The 20678-nt window shown below is 35.5% G+C and overlaps 1 protein-coding gene across 3 annotated transcripts in view; it reads right to left on the bottom strand.

Moving 5' to 3' along the window:
• Nucleotides 1-20678, bottom strand: part of LOC145682379 (sodium/calcium exchanger 1-like) — a 296233-nt gene that overhangs the window by 74645 nt on the left and 200910 nt on the right. For 2 of the 3 annotated variants that reach the window (XM_081753970.1, XM_081753969.1), the window contains exons 4-5: nucleotides 18169-18304; nucleotides 16301-16409 (exon numbers count right to left, since the gene is read on the bottom strand). In XM_081753970.1, the coding sequence (XP_081610096.1) occupies nucleotides 16301-16409; nucleotides 18169-18304 (245 nt within the window). The remainder of the gene's footprint in view (nucleotides 1-16300; nucleotides 16410-18168; nucleotides 18305-20678) is intronic. The other variant, XM_081753971.1, reaches the window with a different exon arrangement.

Raw genomic sequence — 20678 nt, forward strand, 5'->3', positions numbered from 1 at the left:
AATTTGGATTCTGTGTAACAAAATACATCGAATCCATACCCTTTTGGATATGGAGGACACATTTCTCGTACAAAAACACAATTGACACGGTCAATCATCAAGGGGTTTCGAAATTTGGATTATGTGTAACAAAATACATCGAATCCATACGCTTTTGGATATGGAGGACACACATTTCTCGTACAAAAACACAATTGACATGGTCAATCATCAAGGGGGTTTCGAAATTTGGATTCTGTGTAACAAAATACATTGAATCCATACCCTTTTGGATATGGAAGACATTTCTCGTACAAAAACACAATTGAGACGGTCAATCGTCCTGGGAATTCGAAATTTGGATTCTGTGTAACAAAATACATCAAATCCATACGCTTTTGGATATGGAGGACACACATTTCTCGTACAAAAACACAATTGACACGGTCAATCGTCCTGGGAATTCGAAATTTGGATTCTGTGTAACAAAATACATCGAATCCATACGCTTTTGGATATGGAGGACACATTTCTCGTACAGAAACACAATTGACAGGGTCAATCATCAAGGGGTTTCGAAATTTGGATTCTGTGTAACAAAATACATTGAATCCATACCCTTTTGGATATGGAGGACACACATTTCTCGTACAAAAACACAATTGACACGGTCAATCATCAAGGGGTTTCGAAATTTGGATTCTGTGTAACAAAATACATTAGATCCATACCCTTTTGGATATGGAAGACACATTTCTCGTACAAAAACAAAATTGACACGGTCAATCGTCCTGGGAATTCGAAATTTGGATTCTGTGTAACAAAATGCATCGTATCCATACGCTTTTGGATATGGAGGACACACATTTCTCGTACAAAAACACAATTGACACGGTCAATCATCAAGGGGTTTCGAAATTTGGATTATGTGTAACAAAATACATTTAATCCATACCCTTTTGGATATGGAGGACACATTTCTCATACAAAATCACAATTGACACGGTCAATCGTCCTGGGAATTCGAAATTTGGATTCTGTGTAACAAAATACATCGAATCCATACGCTTTTGGATATGGAAGACATTTCTCGTACAAAAACACAATTGACACGGTCAATCATCAAGGGGTTTCGAAATTTGGATTCTGTGTAACAAAATACATTAGATCCATACCCTTTTGGATATGGAGGACACACATTTCTCGTACAAAAACACAATTGACACGGTCAATCATCAAGGGGTTTCGAAATTTGGATTCTGTGTAACAAAATACATTAGATCCATACCATTTTGGATATGGAAGTCACATTTCTCGTACAAAAACACAATTGACACGGTCAATCGTCCTGGGAATTCGAAATTTGGATTCTGTTTAACAAAATACATCGAATCCATACGCTTTTGGATATGGAGGACACACATTTCTCGTACAAAAACACAATTGACACGGTCAATAATCAAGGGGTTTCGAAATTTGGATTATGTGTAACAAAATACATCGAATCCATACGGTTTTTGATATGGAGGACACATTTCTCGTACAAAAACACAATTGACACGGTCAATCATCAAGGGGTTTCGAAATTTGAATTATGTGTAACAAAATACATCGAATCCATACGGTTTTTGATATGGAGGACACATTTCTCGTACAAAAAGACAATTGACACGGTCAATCATCAAGGGGTTTCGAAATTTGGATTCTGTGTAACAAAATACATTGAATCCATACCCTTTTGGATATGGAAGACATTTCTCGTACAGAAACACAATTGACAGGGTCAATCATCAAGGGGTTTCGAAATTTGGATTCTGTGTAACAAAATACATTGAATCCATACGCTTTTGGATATGGAGGACACACATTACTCGTACAAAAACACAATTGACACGGTCAATCATCAAGGGGTTTCGAAATTTGGGTTCTGTGTAACAAAATACATTAGATCCATACCCTTTTGGATATGGAGGACACATTTCTCGTACAAAAACACAATTGACACGGTCAATCGTCCTGGGAATTCGAAATTTGGATTCTGTGTAACAAAATACATTAGATCCATACCCTTTTGGATATGGAAGACACATTTCTCGTACAAAAACAAAATTGACACGGTCAATCGTCCTGGGAATTCGAAATTTGGATTCTGTGTAACAAAATGCATCGTATCCATACGCTTTTGAATATGGAGGACACACATTTCTCGTACAAAAACACAATTGACACGGTCAATCATCAAGGGGTTTCGAAATTTGGATTATGTGTAACAAAATACATCGAATCCATACGCTTTTGGATATGGAGGAAACATTTCTCGTACAAAAATACAATTGACACGGTCAATCATCAAGGGGTTTCGAAATTTGGATTATGTGTAACAAAATACATTGAATCCATACCCTTTTGGATATGGAGGACACATTTCTCGTACAAAAACACAATTGACACGGTCAATCGTTTTGGGAATTCGAAATTTGGATTCTGTGTAACAAAATACATCGAATCCATACGCTTTTGGATATGGAAGACATTTCTCGTACAAAAACACAATTGACACGGTCAATCATCAAGGGGTTTCGAAATTTGGATTCTGTGTAACAAAATACATTAGATCCATACCCTTTTGGATATGGAGGACACACATTTCTCGTACAAAAACACAATTGACACGGTCAATCATCAAGGGGTTTCGAAATTTGGATTCTGTGTAACAAAATACATTAGATCCATACGCTTTTGAATATGGAGGACACACATTTCTCGTACAAAAACACAATTGACACGGTCAATCATCAAGGGGTTTCGAAATTTGGATTATGTGTAACAAAATACATCGAATCCATACGGTTTTTGATATGGAGGACACATTTCTCGTACAAAAACACAATTGACACGGTCAATCATCAAAAGGTTTCGAAATTTGAATTCTGTGTAACAAAATACATTGAATCCATACCCTTTTGGATATGGAGGACACACATTTCTCGTACAAAAACACAATTGACACGGTCAATCATCAAGGGGTTTCGAAATTTGGATTCTGTGTAACAAAATACATTAGATCCATCCCCTTTTGGATATGGAGGACACACATTTCTCGTACAAAAACACAATTGACACGGTCAATCATCAAGGGGTTTCGAAATTTGGATTCTGTGTAACAAAATACATTAGATCCATACCCTTTTGGATATGGAAGACACATTTCTCGTACAAAAACAAAATTGACACGGTCAATCGTCCTGGGAATTCGAAATTTGGATTCTGTGTAACAAAATGCATCGTATCCATACGCTTTTGGATATGGAGGACACACATTTCTCGTACAAAAACACAATTGACACGGTCAATCATCAAGGGGTTTCGAAATTTGGATTATGTGTAACAAAATACATTGAATCCATACCCTTTTGGATATGGAGGACACATTTCTCGTACAAAAACACAATTGACACGGTCAATCGTTTTGGGAATTCGAAATTTGGATTCTGTGTAACAAAATACATCGAATCCATACGCTTTTGGATATGGAAGACATTTCTCGTACAAAAACACAATTGACACGGTCAATCATCAAGGGGTTTCGAAATTTGGATTCTGTGTAACAAAATACATTAGATCCATACCCTTTTGGATATGGAGGACACACATTTCTCGTACAAAAATACAATTGACACGGTCAATCATCAAGGGGTTTCGAAATTTGGATTATGTGTAACAAAATACATCGAATCCATACGCTTTTGGATATGGAGGAAACATTTCTCGTACAAAAATACAATTGACACGGTCAATCATCAAGGGGTTTCGAAATTTGGATTATGTGTAACAAAATACATCGAATCCATACGCTTTTGGATATGGAGGACACACATTTCTCGTACAAAAACACAATTGGCATGGTCAATCATCAAGGGGTTTCGAAATTTGGATTCTGTGTAACAAAATACATTGAATCCATACCCTTTTGGATATGGAAGACATTTCTCGTACAAAAACACAATTGAGACGGTCAATCGTCCTGGGAATTCGAAATTTGGATTCTGTGTAACAAAATACATCGAATCCATACGCTTTTGGATATGGAGGACACACATTTCTCGTACAAAAACACAATTGACACGGTCAATCATCAAGGGGTTTCGAAATTTGGATTCTGTGTAACAAAATACATCGAATCCATACGCTTTTGGATATGGAGGACACACATTTCTCGTACAAAAACACAATTGACACGGTAAATCCTCCTGGGAATTCGAAATTTGGATTCTGTGTAACAAAATACATCGAATCCATACGCTTTTGGATATGGAGGACACACATTTCTCGTACAGAAACACAATTGACACGGTCAATCATCAAGGGGTTTCGAAATTTGGATTCTGTGTAACAAAATACATTGAATCCATAACCTTTTGGATATGGAGGACACACATTTCTCGTACAGAAACACAATTGACACGGTCAATCATCAAGGGGTTTCGAAATTTGGATTCTGTGTAACAAAATACATTGAATCCATACGCTTTTGCATATGGAGGACACACATTTCTCGTACAAAAACACAATTGACACGGTCAATCATCAAGGGGTTTCGAAATTTGGATTCTGTGTAACAAAATACATTGAATCCATACCCTTTTGGATATGGAGGACACACATTTCTCGTACAGAAACACAATTGACACGGTCAATCATCAAGGGGTTTCGAAATTTGGATTCTGTGTAACAAAATACATTAGATCCATACCCTTTCGGATATGGAAGACACATTTCTCGTACAAAAACAAAATTGACACGGTCAATCGTCCTGGGAATTCGAAATTTGGATTCTGTGTAACAAAATGCATCGTATCCATACGCTTTTGGATATGGAGGACACACATTTCTCGTACAAAAACACAATTGACACGGTCAATCATCAAGGGGTTTCGAAATTTGGATTCTGTGTAACAAAATACATTGAATCCATACCCTTTTGGATATGGAGGACACATTTCTCGTACAAAAACACAATTGACACGGTCAATCGTCCTGGGAATTCGAAATTTGGATTCTGTGTAACAAAATACATCGAATCCATACGCTTTTGGATATGGAAGACATTTCTCGTACAAAAACACAATTGACACGGTCAATCATCAAGGGGTTTCGAAATTTGGATTCTGTGTAACAATATACATTAGATCCATACCCTTTTGGATATGGAGGACACACATTTCTCGTACAAAAACACAATTGACACGGTCAATCATCAAGGGGTTTCGAAATTTGGATTCTGTGTAACAAAATACATTAGATCCATACCCTTTTGGATATGGAAGACACATTTCTCGTACAAAAACACAATTGACACGGTAAATCCTCCTGGGAATTCGAAATTTGGATTCTGTTTAACAAAATACATCGAATCCATACGCTTTTGGATATGGAGGACACACATTTCTCGTACAAAAACACAATTGACACGGTCAATCATCAAGGGGTTTCGAAATTTGGATTCTGTGTAACAAAATACATCGAATCCATACGCTTTTGGATATGGAGGACACACATTTCTCGTACAAAAACACAATTGACACGGTCAATCATCAAGGGGTTTCGAAATTTGGATTCTGTGTAACAAAATACATTGAATCCATACCCTTTTGGATATGGAGGACACACATTTCTCGTACAGAAACACAATTGACACGGTCAATCATCAAGTGGTTTCGAAATTTGGATTCTGTGTAACAAAATACATTGAATCCATACGCTTTTGGATATGGAGGACACACATTTCTCGTACAAAAACACAATTGACACGGTCAATCATCAAGGGGTTTCGAAATTTGGATTCTGTGTAACAAAATACATTGAATCCATACCCTTTTGGATATGGAGGACACACATTTCTCGTACAGAAACACAATTGACACGGTCAATCATCAAGGAGTTTCGAAATTTGGATTCTTTGTAACAAAATACATTAGATCCATACCCTTTTGGATATGGAAGACACATTTCTCGTACAAAAACACAATTGACACGGTCAATCGTCCTGGGAATTCGAAATTTGGATTCTGTGTAACAAACTGCATCGTATCCATACGCTTTTGGATATGGAGGACACACATTTCTCGTACAAAAACACAATTGACACGGTCAATCATCAAGGGGTTTCGAAATTTGGATTATGTGTAACAAAATACATTGAATCCATACCCTTTTGGATATGGAGGACACATTTCTCGTACAAAAACACAATTGACACGGTCAATCGTCCTGGGAATTCGAAATTTGGATTCTGTGTAACAAAATACATCGAATCCATACACTTTTGGATATGGAGGAAACATTTCTCGTACAAAAACACAATTGACACGGTCAATCATCAAGGGGTTTCGAAATTTGGATTATGTGTAACAAAATACATTAGATCCATACCCTTTTGAATATGGAAGACATTTCTCGTACAAAAACAAAACTGACACGGTCAATCGTCGTGGGAATTCGAAATTTGAATTCTGTGTAACAAAATACATCGAATCCATACGCTTTTGGATATGGAGGACACACATTTCTCGTACAAAAACACAATTGACACGGTCAATCATCAAGGGGTTTCGAAATTTGGATTCTGTGTAACAAAATACTTCGAATCCATACGCTTTTGGATATGGAGGACACACATTTCTCGTACAAAAACACAATTGCCACGGTCAATCATCAAGGGGTTTCGAAATTTGGATTCTGTGTAACAAAATACATTGAATCCATACCCTTTTGGATATGGAAGACACATTTCTCGTACAAAAACACAATTGACACGGTCAATCGTCCTGGGAATTCGAAATTTGGATTCTGTGTAACAAAATACATCGAATACATACCCTTTTGGATATGGAGGACACATTTCTCGTACAAAAACACAATTGACACGGTCAATCGTCCTGGGAATTCGAAATTTGGATTCTGTGTAACAAAATGCATCGTATCCATACGCTTTTGGATATGGAGGACACACATTTCTCGTACAAAAACACAATTGACACGGTCAATCATCAAGGGGTTTCGAAATTTGGATTATGTGTAACAAAATACATTTAATCCATACCCTTTTGGATATGGAGGACACATTTCTCATACAAAATCACAATTGACACGGTCAATCGTCCTGGGAATTCGAAATTTGGATTCTGTGTAACAAAATACATCGAATCCATACGCTTTTGGATATGGAAGACATTTCTCGTACAAAAACACAATTGACACGGTCAATCATCAAGGGGTTTCGAAATTTGGATTCTGTGTAACAAAATACATTGAATCCATACCCTTTTGGATATGGAGGACACACATTTCTCGTACAGAAACACAATTGACACGGTCAATCATCAAGGGGTTTCGAAATTTGGATTCTGTGTAACAAAATACATTAGATCCATACCCTTTTGGATATGGAAGACACATTTCTCGTACAAAAACAAAATTGACACGGTCAATCGTCCTGGGAATTCGAAATTTGGATTCTGTGTAACAAACTGCATCGTATCCATACGCTTTTGGATATGGAGGACACACATTTCTCGTACAAAAACACAATTGACACGGTCAATCATCAAGGGGTTTCGAAATTTGGATTCTGTGTAACAAAATACATTGAATCCATACCCTTTTGGATATGGAGGACACACATTTCTCGTACAGAAACACAATTGACACGGTCAATCATCAAGTGGTTTCGAAATTTGGATTCTGTGTAACAAAATACATTGAATCCATACGCTTTTGGATATGGAGGACACACATTTCTCGTACAAAAACACAATTGACACGGTCAATCATCAAGGGGTTTCGAAATTTGGATTCTGTGTAACAAAATACATTGAATCCATACCCTTTTGGATATGGAGGACACACATTTCTCGTACAGAAACACAATTGACACGGTCAATCATCAAGGGGTTTCGAAATTTGGATTCTGTGTAACAAAATACATTAGATCCATACCCTTTTGGATATGGAAGACACATTTCTCGTACAAAAACAAAATTGACACGGTCAATCGTCCTGGGAATTCGAAATTTGGATTCTGTGTAACAAACTGCATCGTATCCATACGCTTTTGGATATGGAGGACACACATTTCTCGTACAAAAACACAATTGACACGGTCAATCATCAAGGGGTTTCGAAATTTGGATTCTGTGTAACAAAATACATTAGATCCATCCCCTTTTGGATATGGAGGACACACATTTCTCGTACAAAAACACAATTGACACGGTCAATCATCAAGGGGTTTCGAAATTTGGATTCTGTGTAACAAAATACATTAGATCCATACCCTTTTGGATATGGAAGACACATTTCTCGTACAAAAACAAAATTGACACGGTCAATCGTCCTGGGAATTCGAAATTTGGATTCTGTGTAACAAAATGCATCGTATCCATACGCTTTTGGATATGGAGGACACACATTTCTCGTACAAAAACACAATTGACACGGTCAATCATCAAGGGGTTTCGAAATTTGGATTATGTGTAACAAAATACATTGAATCCATACCCTTTTGGATATGGAGGACACATTTCTCGTACAAAAACACAATTGACACGGTCAATCGTTTTGGGAATTCGAAATTTGGATTCTGTGTAACAAAATACATCGAATCCATACGCTTTTGGATATGGAAGACATTTCTCGTACAAAAACACAATTGACACGGTCAATCATCAAGGGGTTTCGAAATTTGGATTCTGTGTAACAAAATACATTAGATCCATACCCTTTTGGATATGGAGGACACACATTTCTCGTACAAAAATACAATTGACACGGTCAATCATCAAGGGGTTTCGAAATTTGGATTATGTGTAACAAAATACATCGAATCCATACGCTTTTGGATATGGAGGAAACATTTCTCGTACAAAAATACAATTGACACGGTCAATCATCAAGGGGTTTCGAAATTTGGATTATGTGTAACAAAATACATCGAATCCATACGCTTTTGGATATGGAGGACACACATTTCTCGTACAAAAACACAATTGGCATGGTCAATCATCAAGGGGTTTCGAAATTTGGATTCTGTGTAACAAAATACATTGAATCCATACCCTTTTGGATATGGAAGACATTTCTCGTACAAAAACACAATTGAGACGGTCAATCGTCCTGGGAATTCGAAATTTGGATTCTGTGTAACAAAATACATCGAATCCATACGCTTTTGGATATGGAGGACACACATTTCTCGTACAAAAACACAATTGACACGGTCAATCATCAAGGGGTTTCGAAATTTGGATTCTGTGTAACAAAATACATCGAATCCATACGCTTTTGGATATGGAGGACACACATTTCTCGTACAAAAACACAATTGACACGGTAAATCCTCCTGGGAATTCGAAATTTGGATTCTGTGTAACAAAATACATCGAATCCATACGCTTTTGGATATGGAGGACACACATTTCTCGTACAGAAACACAATTGACACGGTCAATCATCAAGGGGTTTCGAAATTTGGATTCTGTGTAACAAAATACATTGAATCCATAACCTTTTGGATATGGAGGACACACATTTCTCGTACAGAAACACAATTGACACGGTCAATCATCAAGGGGTTTCGAAATTTGGATTCTGTGTAACAAAATACATTGAATCCATACGCTTTTGCATATGGAGGACACACATTTCTCGTACAAAAACACAATTGACACGGTCAATCATCAAGGGGTTTCGAAATTTGGATTCTGTGTAACAAAATACATTGAATCCATACCCTTTTGGATATGGAGGACACACATTTCTCGTACAGAAACACAATTGACACGGTCAATCATCAAGGGGTTTCGAAATTTGGATTCTGTGTAACAAAATACATTAGATCCATACCCTTTCGGATATGGAAGACACATTTCTCGTACAAAAACAAAATTGACACGGTCAATCGTCCTGGGAATTCGAAATTTGGATTCTGTGTAACAAAATGCATCGTATCCATACGCTTTTGGATATGGAGGACACACATTTCTCGTACAAAAACACAATTGACACGGTCAATCATCAAGGGGTTTCGAAATTTGGATTCTGTGTAACAAAATACATTGAATCCATACCCTTTTGGATATGGAGGACACATTTCTCGTACAAAAACACAATTGACACGGTCAATCGTCCTGGGAATTCGAAATTTGGATTCTGTGTAACAAAATACATCGAATCCATACGCTTTTGGATATGGAAGACATTTCTCGTACAAAAACACAATTGACACGGTCAATCATCAAGGGGTTTCGAAATTTGGATTCTGTGTAACAATATACATTAGATCCATACCCTTTTGGATATGGAGGACACACATTTCTCGTACAAAAACACAATTGACACGGTCAATCATCAAGGGGTTTCGAAATTTGGATTCTGTGTAACAAAATACATTAGATCCATACCCTTTTGGATATGGAAGACACATTTCTCGTACAAAAACACAATTGACACGGTAAATCCTCCTGGGAATTCGAAATTTGGATTCTGTTTAACAAAATACATCGAATCCATACGCTTTTGGATATGGAGGACACACATTTCTCGTACAAAAACACAATTGACACGGTCAATCATCAAGGGGTTTCGAAATTTGGATTCTGTGTAACAAAATACATCGAATCCATACGCTTTTGGATATGGAGGACACACATTTCTCGTACAAAAACACAATTGACACGGTCAATCATCAAGGGGTTTCGAAATTTGGATTCTGTGTAACAAAATACATTGAATCCATACCCTTTTGGATATGGAGGACACACATTTCTCGTACAGAAACACAATTGACACGGTCAATCATCAAGTGGTTTCGAAATTTGGATTCTGTGTAACAAAATACATTGAATCCATACGCTTTTGGATATGGAGGACACACATTTCTCGTACAAAAACACAATTGACACGGTCAATCATCAAGGGGTTTCGAAATTTGGATTCTGTGTAACAAAATACATTGAATCCATACCCTTTTGGATATGGAGGACACACATTTCTCGTACAGAAACACAATTGACACGGTCAATCATCAAGGAGTTTCGAAATTTGGATTCTTTGTAACAAAATACATTAGATCCATACCCTTTTGGATATGGAAGACACATTTCTCGTACAAAAACACAATTGACACGGTCAATCGTCCTGGGAATTCGAAATTTGGATTCTGTGTAACAAACTGCATCGTATCCATACGCTTTTGGATATGGAGGACACACATTTCTCGTACAAAAACACAATTGACACGGTCAATCATCAAGGGGTTTCGAAATTTGGATTATGTGTAACAAAATACATTGAATCCATACCCTTTTGGATATGGAGGACACATTTCTCGTACAAAAACACAATTGACACGGTCAATCGTCCTGGGAATTCGAAATTTGGATTCTGTGTAACAAAATACATCGAATCCATACACTTTTGGATATGGAGGAAACATTTCTCGTACAAAAACACAATTGACACGGTCAATCATCAAGGGGTTTCGAAATTTGGATTATGTGTAACAAAATACATTAGATCCATACCCTTTTGAATATGGAAGACATTTCTCGTACAAAAACAAAACTGACACGGTCAATCGTCGTGGGAATTCGAAATTTGAATTCTGTGTAACAAAATACATCGAATCCATACGCTTTTGGATATGGAGGACACACATTTCTCGTACAAAAACACAATTGACACGGTCAATCATCAAGGGGTTTCGAAATTTGGATTCTGTGTAACAAAATACTTCGAATCCATACGCTTTTGGATATGGAGGACACACATTTCTCGTACAAAAACACAATTGCCACGGTCAATCATCAAGGGGTTTCGAAATTTGGATTCTGTGTAACAAAATACATTGAATCCATACCCTTTTGGATATGGAAGACACATTTCTCGTACAAAAACACAATTGACACGGTCAATCGTCCTGGGAATTCGAAATTTGGATTCTGTGTAACAAAATACATCGAATACATACCCTTTTGGATATGGAGGACACATTTCTCGTACAAAAACACAATTGACACGGTCAATCGTCCTGGGAATTCGAAATTTGGATTCTGTGTAACAAAATGCATCGTATCCATACGCTTTTGGATATGGAGGACACACATTTCTCGTACAAAAACACAATTGACACGGTCAATCATCAAGGGGTTTCGAAATTTGGATTATGTGTAACAAAATACATTTAATCCATACCCTTTTGGATATGGAGGACACATTTCTCATACAAAATCACAATTGACACGGTCAATCGTCCTGGGAATTCGAAATTTGGATTCTGTGTAACAAAATACATCGAATCCATACGCTTTTGGATATGGAAGACATTTCTCGTACAAAAACACAATTGACACGGTCAATCATCAAGGGGTTTCGAAATTTGGATTCTGTGTAACAAAATACATTGAATCCATACCCTTTTGGATATGGAGGACACACATTTCTCGTACAGAAACACAATTGACACGGTCAATCATCAAGGGGTTTCGAAATTTGGATTCTGTGTAACAAAATACATTAGATCCATACCCTTTTGGATATGGAAGACACATTTCTCGTACAAAAACAAAATTGACACGGTCAATCGTCCTGGGAATTCGAAATTTGGATTCTGTGTAACAAACTGCATCGTATCCATACGCTTTTGGATATGGAGGACACACATTTCTCGTACAAAAACACAATTGACACGGTCAATCATCAAGGGGTTTCGAAATTTGGATTCTGTGTAACAAAATACATTGAATCCATACCCTTTTGGATATGGAGGACACACATTTCTCGTACAGAAACACAATTGACACGGTCAATCATCAAGTGGTTTCGAAATTTGGATTCTGTGTAACAAAATACATTGAATCCATACGCTTTTGGATATGGAGGACACACATTTCTCGTACAAAAACACAATTGACACGGTCAATCATCAAGGGGTTTCGAAATTTGGATTCTGTGTAACAAAATACATTGAATCCATACCCTTTTGGATATGGAGGACACACATTTCTCGTACAGAAACACAATTGACACGGTCAATCATCAAGGGGTTTCGAAATTTGGATTCTGTGTAACAAAATACATTAGATCCATACCCTTTTGGATATGGAAGACACATTTCTCGTACAAAAACAAAATTGACACGGTCAATCGTCCTGGGAATTCGAAATTTGGATTCTGTGTAACAAACTGCATCGTATCCATACGCTTTTGGATATGGAGGACACACATTTCTCGTACAAAAACACAATTGACACGGTCAATCATCAAGGGGTTTCGAAATTTGGATTATGTGTAACAAAATACATTGAATCCATACCCTTTTGGATATGGAGGACACATTTCTCGTACAAAAACACAATTGACACGGTCAATCGTCCTGGGAATTCGAAATTTGGATTCTGTGTAACAAAATACATCGAATCCATACGCTTTTGGATATGGAGGAAACATTTCTCGTACAAAAAAACAATTGACACGGTCAATCATCAAGGGGTTTCGAAATTTGGATTATGTGTAACAAAATACATTAGATCCATACCCTTTTGAATATGGAAGACACATTTCTCGTACAAAAACAAAACTGACACGGTCAATCGTCGTGGGAATTCGAAATTTGAATTCTGTGTAACAAAATACATCGAATCCATACGCTTTTGGATATGGAGGACACACATTTCTCGTACAAAAACACAATTGACACGGTCAATCATCAAGGGGTTTCGAAATTTGGATTCTGTGTAACAAAATACTTCGAATCCATACGCTTTTGGATATGGAGGACACACATTTCTCGTACAAAAACACAATTGCCACGGTCAATCATCAAGGGGTTTCGAAATTTGGATTCTGTGTAACAAAATACATTGAATCCATACCCTTTTGGATATGGAAGACACATTTCTCGTACAAAAACACAATTGACACGGTCAATCGTCCTGGGAATTCGAAATTTGGATTCTGTGTAACAAAATACATCGAATACATACCCTTTTGGATATGGAGGACACATTTCTCGTACAAAAACACAATTGACACGGTCAATCATCAAGGGGTTTCGAAATTTGGATTCTGTGTAACAAAATACATCGAATCCATACCCTTTTGGTATGGAGAACACACATTTCTCGTACAAAAACACAATTGACACGGTCAATCATCAAGGGGTTTCGAAATTTGGATTCTGTGTAACAAAAATATCGAATCCATACCCTTTTGGATATGGAGGACACATTTCTCGTACAAAAACACAATTGACACGGTCAATCGTCCTGGGAATTCGAAATTTGGATTCTGTGTAACAAAATACATCGAATCCATACCCTTTTGGATATGGAGGACACATTTCTCGTACAAAAACACAATTGACACGGTCAATCGTCCTGGGAATTGGAAATTTGGATTCTTTGTAACAAAATACATCGAATCCATACCGTGGGGTCCGGCGGACAGAACTTTTAATTTGTGTGTGCGGGGGGAAGATGTGTTATTCAAAATTTGCTTTCGTTATTTATGCAGTGCTAATCATTCCTTTATAATAGATACATATACTTTAGAAAGTGTACGTTTGAAAATATTGTATACTATTATATTTATCATTTGCATCTGTCTAAAAGTATACAAATGAAATATATTTTAATGTTTATTACCAACTTTAAAGGGAATATCCTATACTTCAATTTACTTTCCTCTTCATAATTTTTTATCTCACTATCACAGAAGAAGACAATAATAGAGAGCGAAATATTATTACACTCAAACAACTTGGAAACAAAGGGAAGTATTTTACATTTTTTTTATTATTATGAATTCCATATACTACAATATTCATTTCTTTTACATGTATAACATTAACTGAGAATTGTATATTTTGCAGAATTTAATTTCAAATGTAAGCAATAAAAGATTAATGATTAATAAATTAAATAAGTATATGAATTCATATCCCTGAAATATCATATATATGATGTGTTAACTATTACTGTATTTATATCTAAGGGCGCGACGGCGTAAGACATCGACTTACTAATTGAAGGGTCCATATTCGATCTTCGATAAGGATGGAAGTAACTCTCGTTCAGTGCTAGTCATCAATATGACTAAGGACTTTCTCATGTTGTGTCAGGTGGGTACTTGGGGCAACTTCGAGAATGATGGAGGCCAGAGCGACATGCTAAACATATGACCTCCAATATCTGACGAAATTTCGAAAAATATGGCACCTTACTTCCACAATTCCATAGGCCACCGCCAAAATATATAAAATAAGTAGCCCCAGTTCGCGTTTAGCGTTCTAATTGGCTCCCTACTCGAGACGTCCTGTGGAGGGACTTTTGCCCATCTTGAAACAATATACTAACTAGCATATTGCGTATGCAGTATTTTACTTGTGTACTTGAACGATACCTCGCGATACCGAAGGTTGTTATAAAGTAGAAGATCTGCACATATGTATCTTCATCCTATTAACTGAATGAAGCCATAAAACAACCTAGCATTGACACGTCTAATTGGCTACTCTCGTTTCCGCAATATATGTCGGCTCAAAACATTGCAATCTTCATATCTAGACATGTATTGTGTCTGTAGTTTATTTCTAGTTAAGTCGTTACTTCAGGTTTATATTATACAATGGTTAAATGGTGCACCCATGGGTGTACAAATAGGAGTGGGAAGAAATTACCCCAAATAACCTTTCACAGGTAAGAAAATCACCTATCATAGGATAAGTATGGCTTCATGATTTTGTGGTATGGGCAGATCCTCTATTTTATAACATCCTTGGCGACACCTCCACGTGACGTCACTGACCGCAAAGTATCCTGGGGAAAATGAGAGCAGAAAGGCTGAATCGAGAGTACCCTGCGCCACTAGGGCACTGTCCCGAATAGAGCAGTGTATTTATTTTACTTGTACAGTATTTACATCTAGACTACTTTTTTCATATACCGTGAATTTACAATAAAAAGCTCAAAATCTTGAATAATATTATGTTTAAGGTTTATTTATTTATTTATTTATTTACTATAGAAATCCATCTTGCACTTCTTTCTACAATAAAAGTGATACCGTAAAAGTGACTCACAAATTCAAATAAATGATGTGCCGATATTACGAAACAATTTCTAAAAGTACTGATATCGAATGACAGAATATATAATCTGAAAATCTATCTAGAAGTATATTAAGACACTTTTATTATTATTATTATTATGTTGCTACAGTAAACAGAAGTTGTTTTCTAATTTAATATTACTAGTCTACCTACCTCCTTTAACTTCATACTCAGTTGAGGATGAGGTTTCCTTCCACCAGTCAAAGTTCGTACAGCACCAATGCGGTACCACATTCGAGAGTGAGGTTGAGATTCTACAAGCCTGGAATTTTAAGTTTAATTGATATAGTCAGCGTTACGGTAATCCTAAAAGTTTTAAATATCGTTCCACCTTCAGTGTCACTAAGAATATCATTTTCTCTTGCTTTATAAAGGAGTAAGGATAGACATTGTGTTCCGCAAAGTTTTACGTATTACGTTAAAAGTGTTCACCGAACTATTTTGTTTTTCAACCTGCGTATAAACTAGAAAACATATTATTGGTACGAAATGGTGTCTAACTGGCAAAATTAATTTCTTTTCCATCTTAAAATATTTCTACTTCATTACTGCATTCACAGGTTTGCCGCTTGCATGCATGAGTTCATTAGATATTGCTCTTTCTTTCTAAAGTAATATATTTTATCTATAATTTTTATATTTTTTTCTCAATCTACATCAATACTTTAAATTGTGTGTGTATGTTACCTTAAACTGGACCAATATTTTAATTTCTTATTTCTGTATATAACTTTAAAACAAACTTTAATATTATATATAAATATAAGAACTTAAAATGTTGGTCCAGATTGAGAATAAGAGAGCATTAAAAAGTCTCAGATAAAATTAATTACTTTCAAAAAAGAAGAAGAAGAAGAAGAAGAAGAAAAATAAGAAACTCATTTATGCAAGCGACAAAGCTCTAAGTGCAGCAATAAAGTAGAAAAGTTTTTTTGTCAATTAAACGCTACTTTGTACCCATAATATATTACGTGTGTTATCCAATACTATAATTTGAAATAATGATAATAATAATAGTATTTTCAAAATACTTTTTGTTGTTGAACCTCATGTCATCAGTATCTCTGATCTGATACTTAATTTGTGAACACTTAACCATAAGAAGCACAAACAATAGTAGGTATTTTCAAATCAAAATACTAACTACTGAAAACTGATATTTTAAAATTTTTATACTATTGTTTACAGCAGCAAAAAGCGATAAACTCCCTACAGTTAACTTTGAAATATGTTCTCTTATTTAGTATCTTTTTCACTCTTAATAAACTTTATAAAACTAAAAGTGTAATTAGGATTTGACTAGAGTTCTTTTTCTGACACGTTTTTGCTCCAAAAGTATAATGCTACATATATTTGTCTTCGCGATTTATCTTTAGCATCGTGGTTTCAGTCTTGAAGAACCTGGAAAATTTAACTCTCAAGTTGGGCTGATACGAAATACGAAGTAGAAAGAAAATTATTCCCTTATATGCATGCGCAAGGAACCAACAGTACGTTAATCAGATACGACGACCTTGCACAGAAGCTGAATTAATATTTCTCTATATCAAGTTTACATTGTTCCCTGTTCCGTTACTAATTGTTGCATTATACACAAATAGGGTTTCATTATAATATTCTATTTCCTACTGGTTTCAACTAAATATAAATAAATAAATAAATAAATAAATAAATAAAATTAAAGGAACTTGAATTACTTATTGTTTATATTTAGCAATAATTCTGGAAAATGTAAGAATAGTTTGTGGAACTACGTGAATACTTTCAATGTTTGGAAGGTTATATAACGTACGTGTCGTAACTCTTAAAGAACAAGAACCTACGTAAAAAAATTCGGGAAGAAAATTAATGTCTCGATTAAAAATTCGAGGATGTTTAAGAACTAATTACCAGATTTAAAAAGAAAAAGGTAGAGAAAGTACCTAATAAACATCATTTACTTTACAGAAGTTATTTAAGAAAAGACTAACGTTTTTTAAAACAAATTTAACTGACTGAAACTATAGAAGAGAAACTCTTACTTGGAAGCAGCAAGTAATGCTGCGTCTTCATCAGATAGGCCAGGATATTTTTTCACTTCTTTCACAAAGGCAATCAGAGCATCTCTGTCCAGTCTTCCATCTTTGAAATACATTTTCTCCTTAAGCATTTTCTCTGCTAAAGTATAAAACAAAAGAACATGGAGAAAAATAGTTGTCCAACACAAAACAATTGATCTGGTCTTCTGAGCATGCATTTCAAGTCTAATTCCAAACTTCATGCTAATTTCAAACATTTTATATATAATCAAACAAACAGAACATTTTCTGGTTCCTGGTACTCTGAAAGAGAAAACCTTGAAACAATTATAAAACGTAATTAGCAGAAAATAGCAAAGAATCGCAGAGATTTTTATCCTTATGCAAAAATAACTGCATGCACCTGTTAATATAAGTCAAGTTAAATTCTTCCATACGATAAAACTCAATTTTTCTTTATATAAGTAGGAGTAAAATTTAAATGCGTGAGGTCATTTTAGAAAACATGGATTTAACAAATTTATTTCACAGATTGTATGTTCAAACAAGACTTAATTTTCATAACTTGCACTATTTACAAACTTTACATACATTGATAGCAACTGAACATCTTATGTTATTACGGCTTTGTTTTTATATGTTTATACAAGTATATCTTATACCTTACTTTATATATGCTATAATTTTTATTAAGATTTCTTTTGACTTTAATAAAATACAGGGCAATTGTAAATGATCTTCCCGATTTCAAAGTTTAATAACTCAAGTTAATTTATTCACAATGATATGCCACTTACGTTAAATGGAAGGAAAACTCAAAAGGTTTTAGTATCTGGCAAAGCTGTATTTAGTTACACATTCACGCTAGGGTGGTAGTAAATCAAGATGGCAGGAAAAGAAGACATGACAGCATCTTATGTTCCCGAATCTCATGTAAAATGGTCTGTAGTTATTCATTAAAGAAATTTCAGGATGAAGTTAGAATTAGATCCGCCAAACGGGTTCTCACTTTGGAAGTGGTACAGACAATTTAAAGAGAGTGAATATATTGCAAGAGAAAACCAACAACTGACCAGGAGTTGATGAGGAACAGTTGATCGTGGAGTGCGACTTTCGCCCGAAGCCCACAAAATTCAACAGTTTGTGCAAGCACAGAATTGAACTTTAAGCAGGCAACAGCGTGGAAGATTCTGCGAAAACGTTTGAAATTTCACCCTACTGATTGAAATTGTTGACGCCGTTTAAACTTATTGATAAGGATAAGAGATTTGAGTTCTGCATTGTGATGCAAAACCTTATGGAAAGAGACAGTTTCATTGAGTCAGTTATATTTAGTGATTAGACTACCTTACATCTTTCGGGGAAAGTAAACAAACAGAACATGAGGATCTGGACTGGAAAATCGCCACGGTTATGAAGAACATATCCGTCATTCACCAAAGTGAACCTGTTTTTCTGCAGTTATCGTAAAAAGTATGACCTCTGTTTTTCGAGGAGGACACTGTAAACCGACTTTCCTACCTTCGCATGCTGCAGACGTGGCTTCTCCCGGAGCTGGAAGAGAACATGGACAATTATTTTCCAGCAGGGCAGAACACCCTCACCTTAGCACCTGGATGTCAGGAGGGAACTCAATAGAAGGTTACCAAATAAATGGATAGGACGAGCTAGTCGTGAAGATTAGATTCTACTTCCTTGGCCCCACCAATCGCCAGATATCAACCCGTATGACTTTTGTTATGTTAAAAACCAAGTATATCAGCCGCCCCTATCTACTAATTTACCTGAACTTCGTGTACGTATAAGTTGCACCTATTTACTCTATGATGTTGCAAAAAATTTAGCAAGAATTAGATTATAGGATTTTGTGTCCTGAATCAAAACGCACTCATATTGAGCATGTTTGATGTTAAACATAATACTTTATAAATATATATATATATATATATATAAAACTTTTTCTTCTATTTAATATAAGTTACTCATCATTGTGAATAAACTTTGAAATCGAGAAAATAATTTATACTTCAGTTTCATTTTCTTGGAAGAATAATTTTATAAAATTTTAAAATTTAATTTATTCCGCACATGCAAATGTCAATTATGCATAATGTTTTAATTGCAATATTAACTTAACATTATGGCACATCAGAAACAGCAGTAAAGTAGTTTATCTTCTTTAAGAAATAAGAAACGAAATTCACAGAAATTTTCACAAAAATGACGAGAAAATTAATTGTTCCTGCATAAGTATAAACAATAATAAAAATTCTTAGGCAGCACGGTTTACGAAAACCGTAAATACTCAAACGACACAAATGTTGACAGAATTTCCGCAAAAGTGTTGACAATTGTTTGCAAGAGTAAAATTAGTACTTTTAAATAAAAGTTCTTAAATAGAAAACTGATAAAATTATATCTAGACATTGTCATGGTAAAACAAATCTAGTAAATTGAAGAATTTATTGAGAACAAAGCGTAAATGCTAAAACTTAGAAGCAAACGTACTAAGA

This window comes from Thermobia domestica, chromosome 3, assembly GCF_964235325.1.
Source record: "Thermobia domestica chromosome 3, izTheDome1.hap1.1, whole genome shotgun sequence".
Classification (NCBI taxonomy): Eukaryota; Metazoa; Arthropoda; class Insecta; order Zygentoma; family Lepismatidae; genus Thermobia; species Thermobia domestica.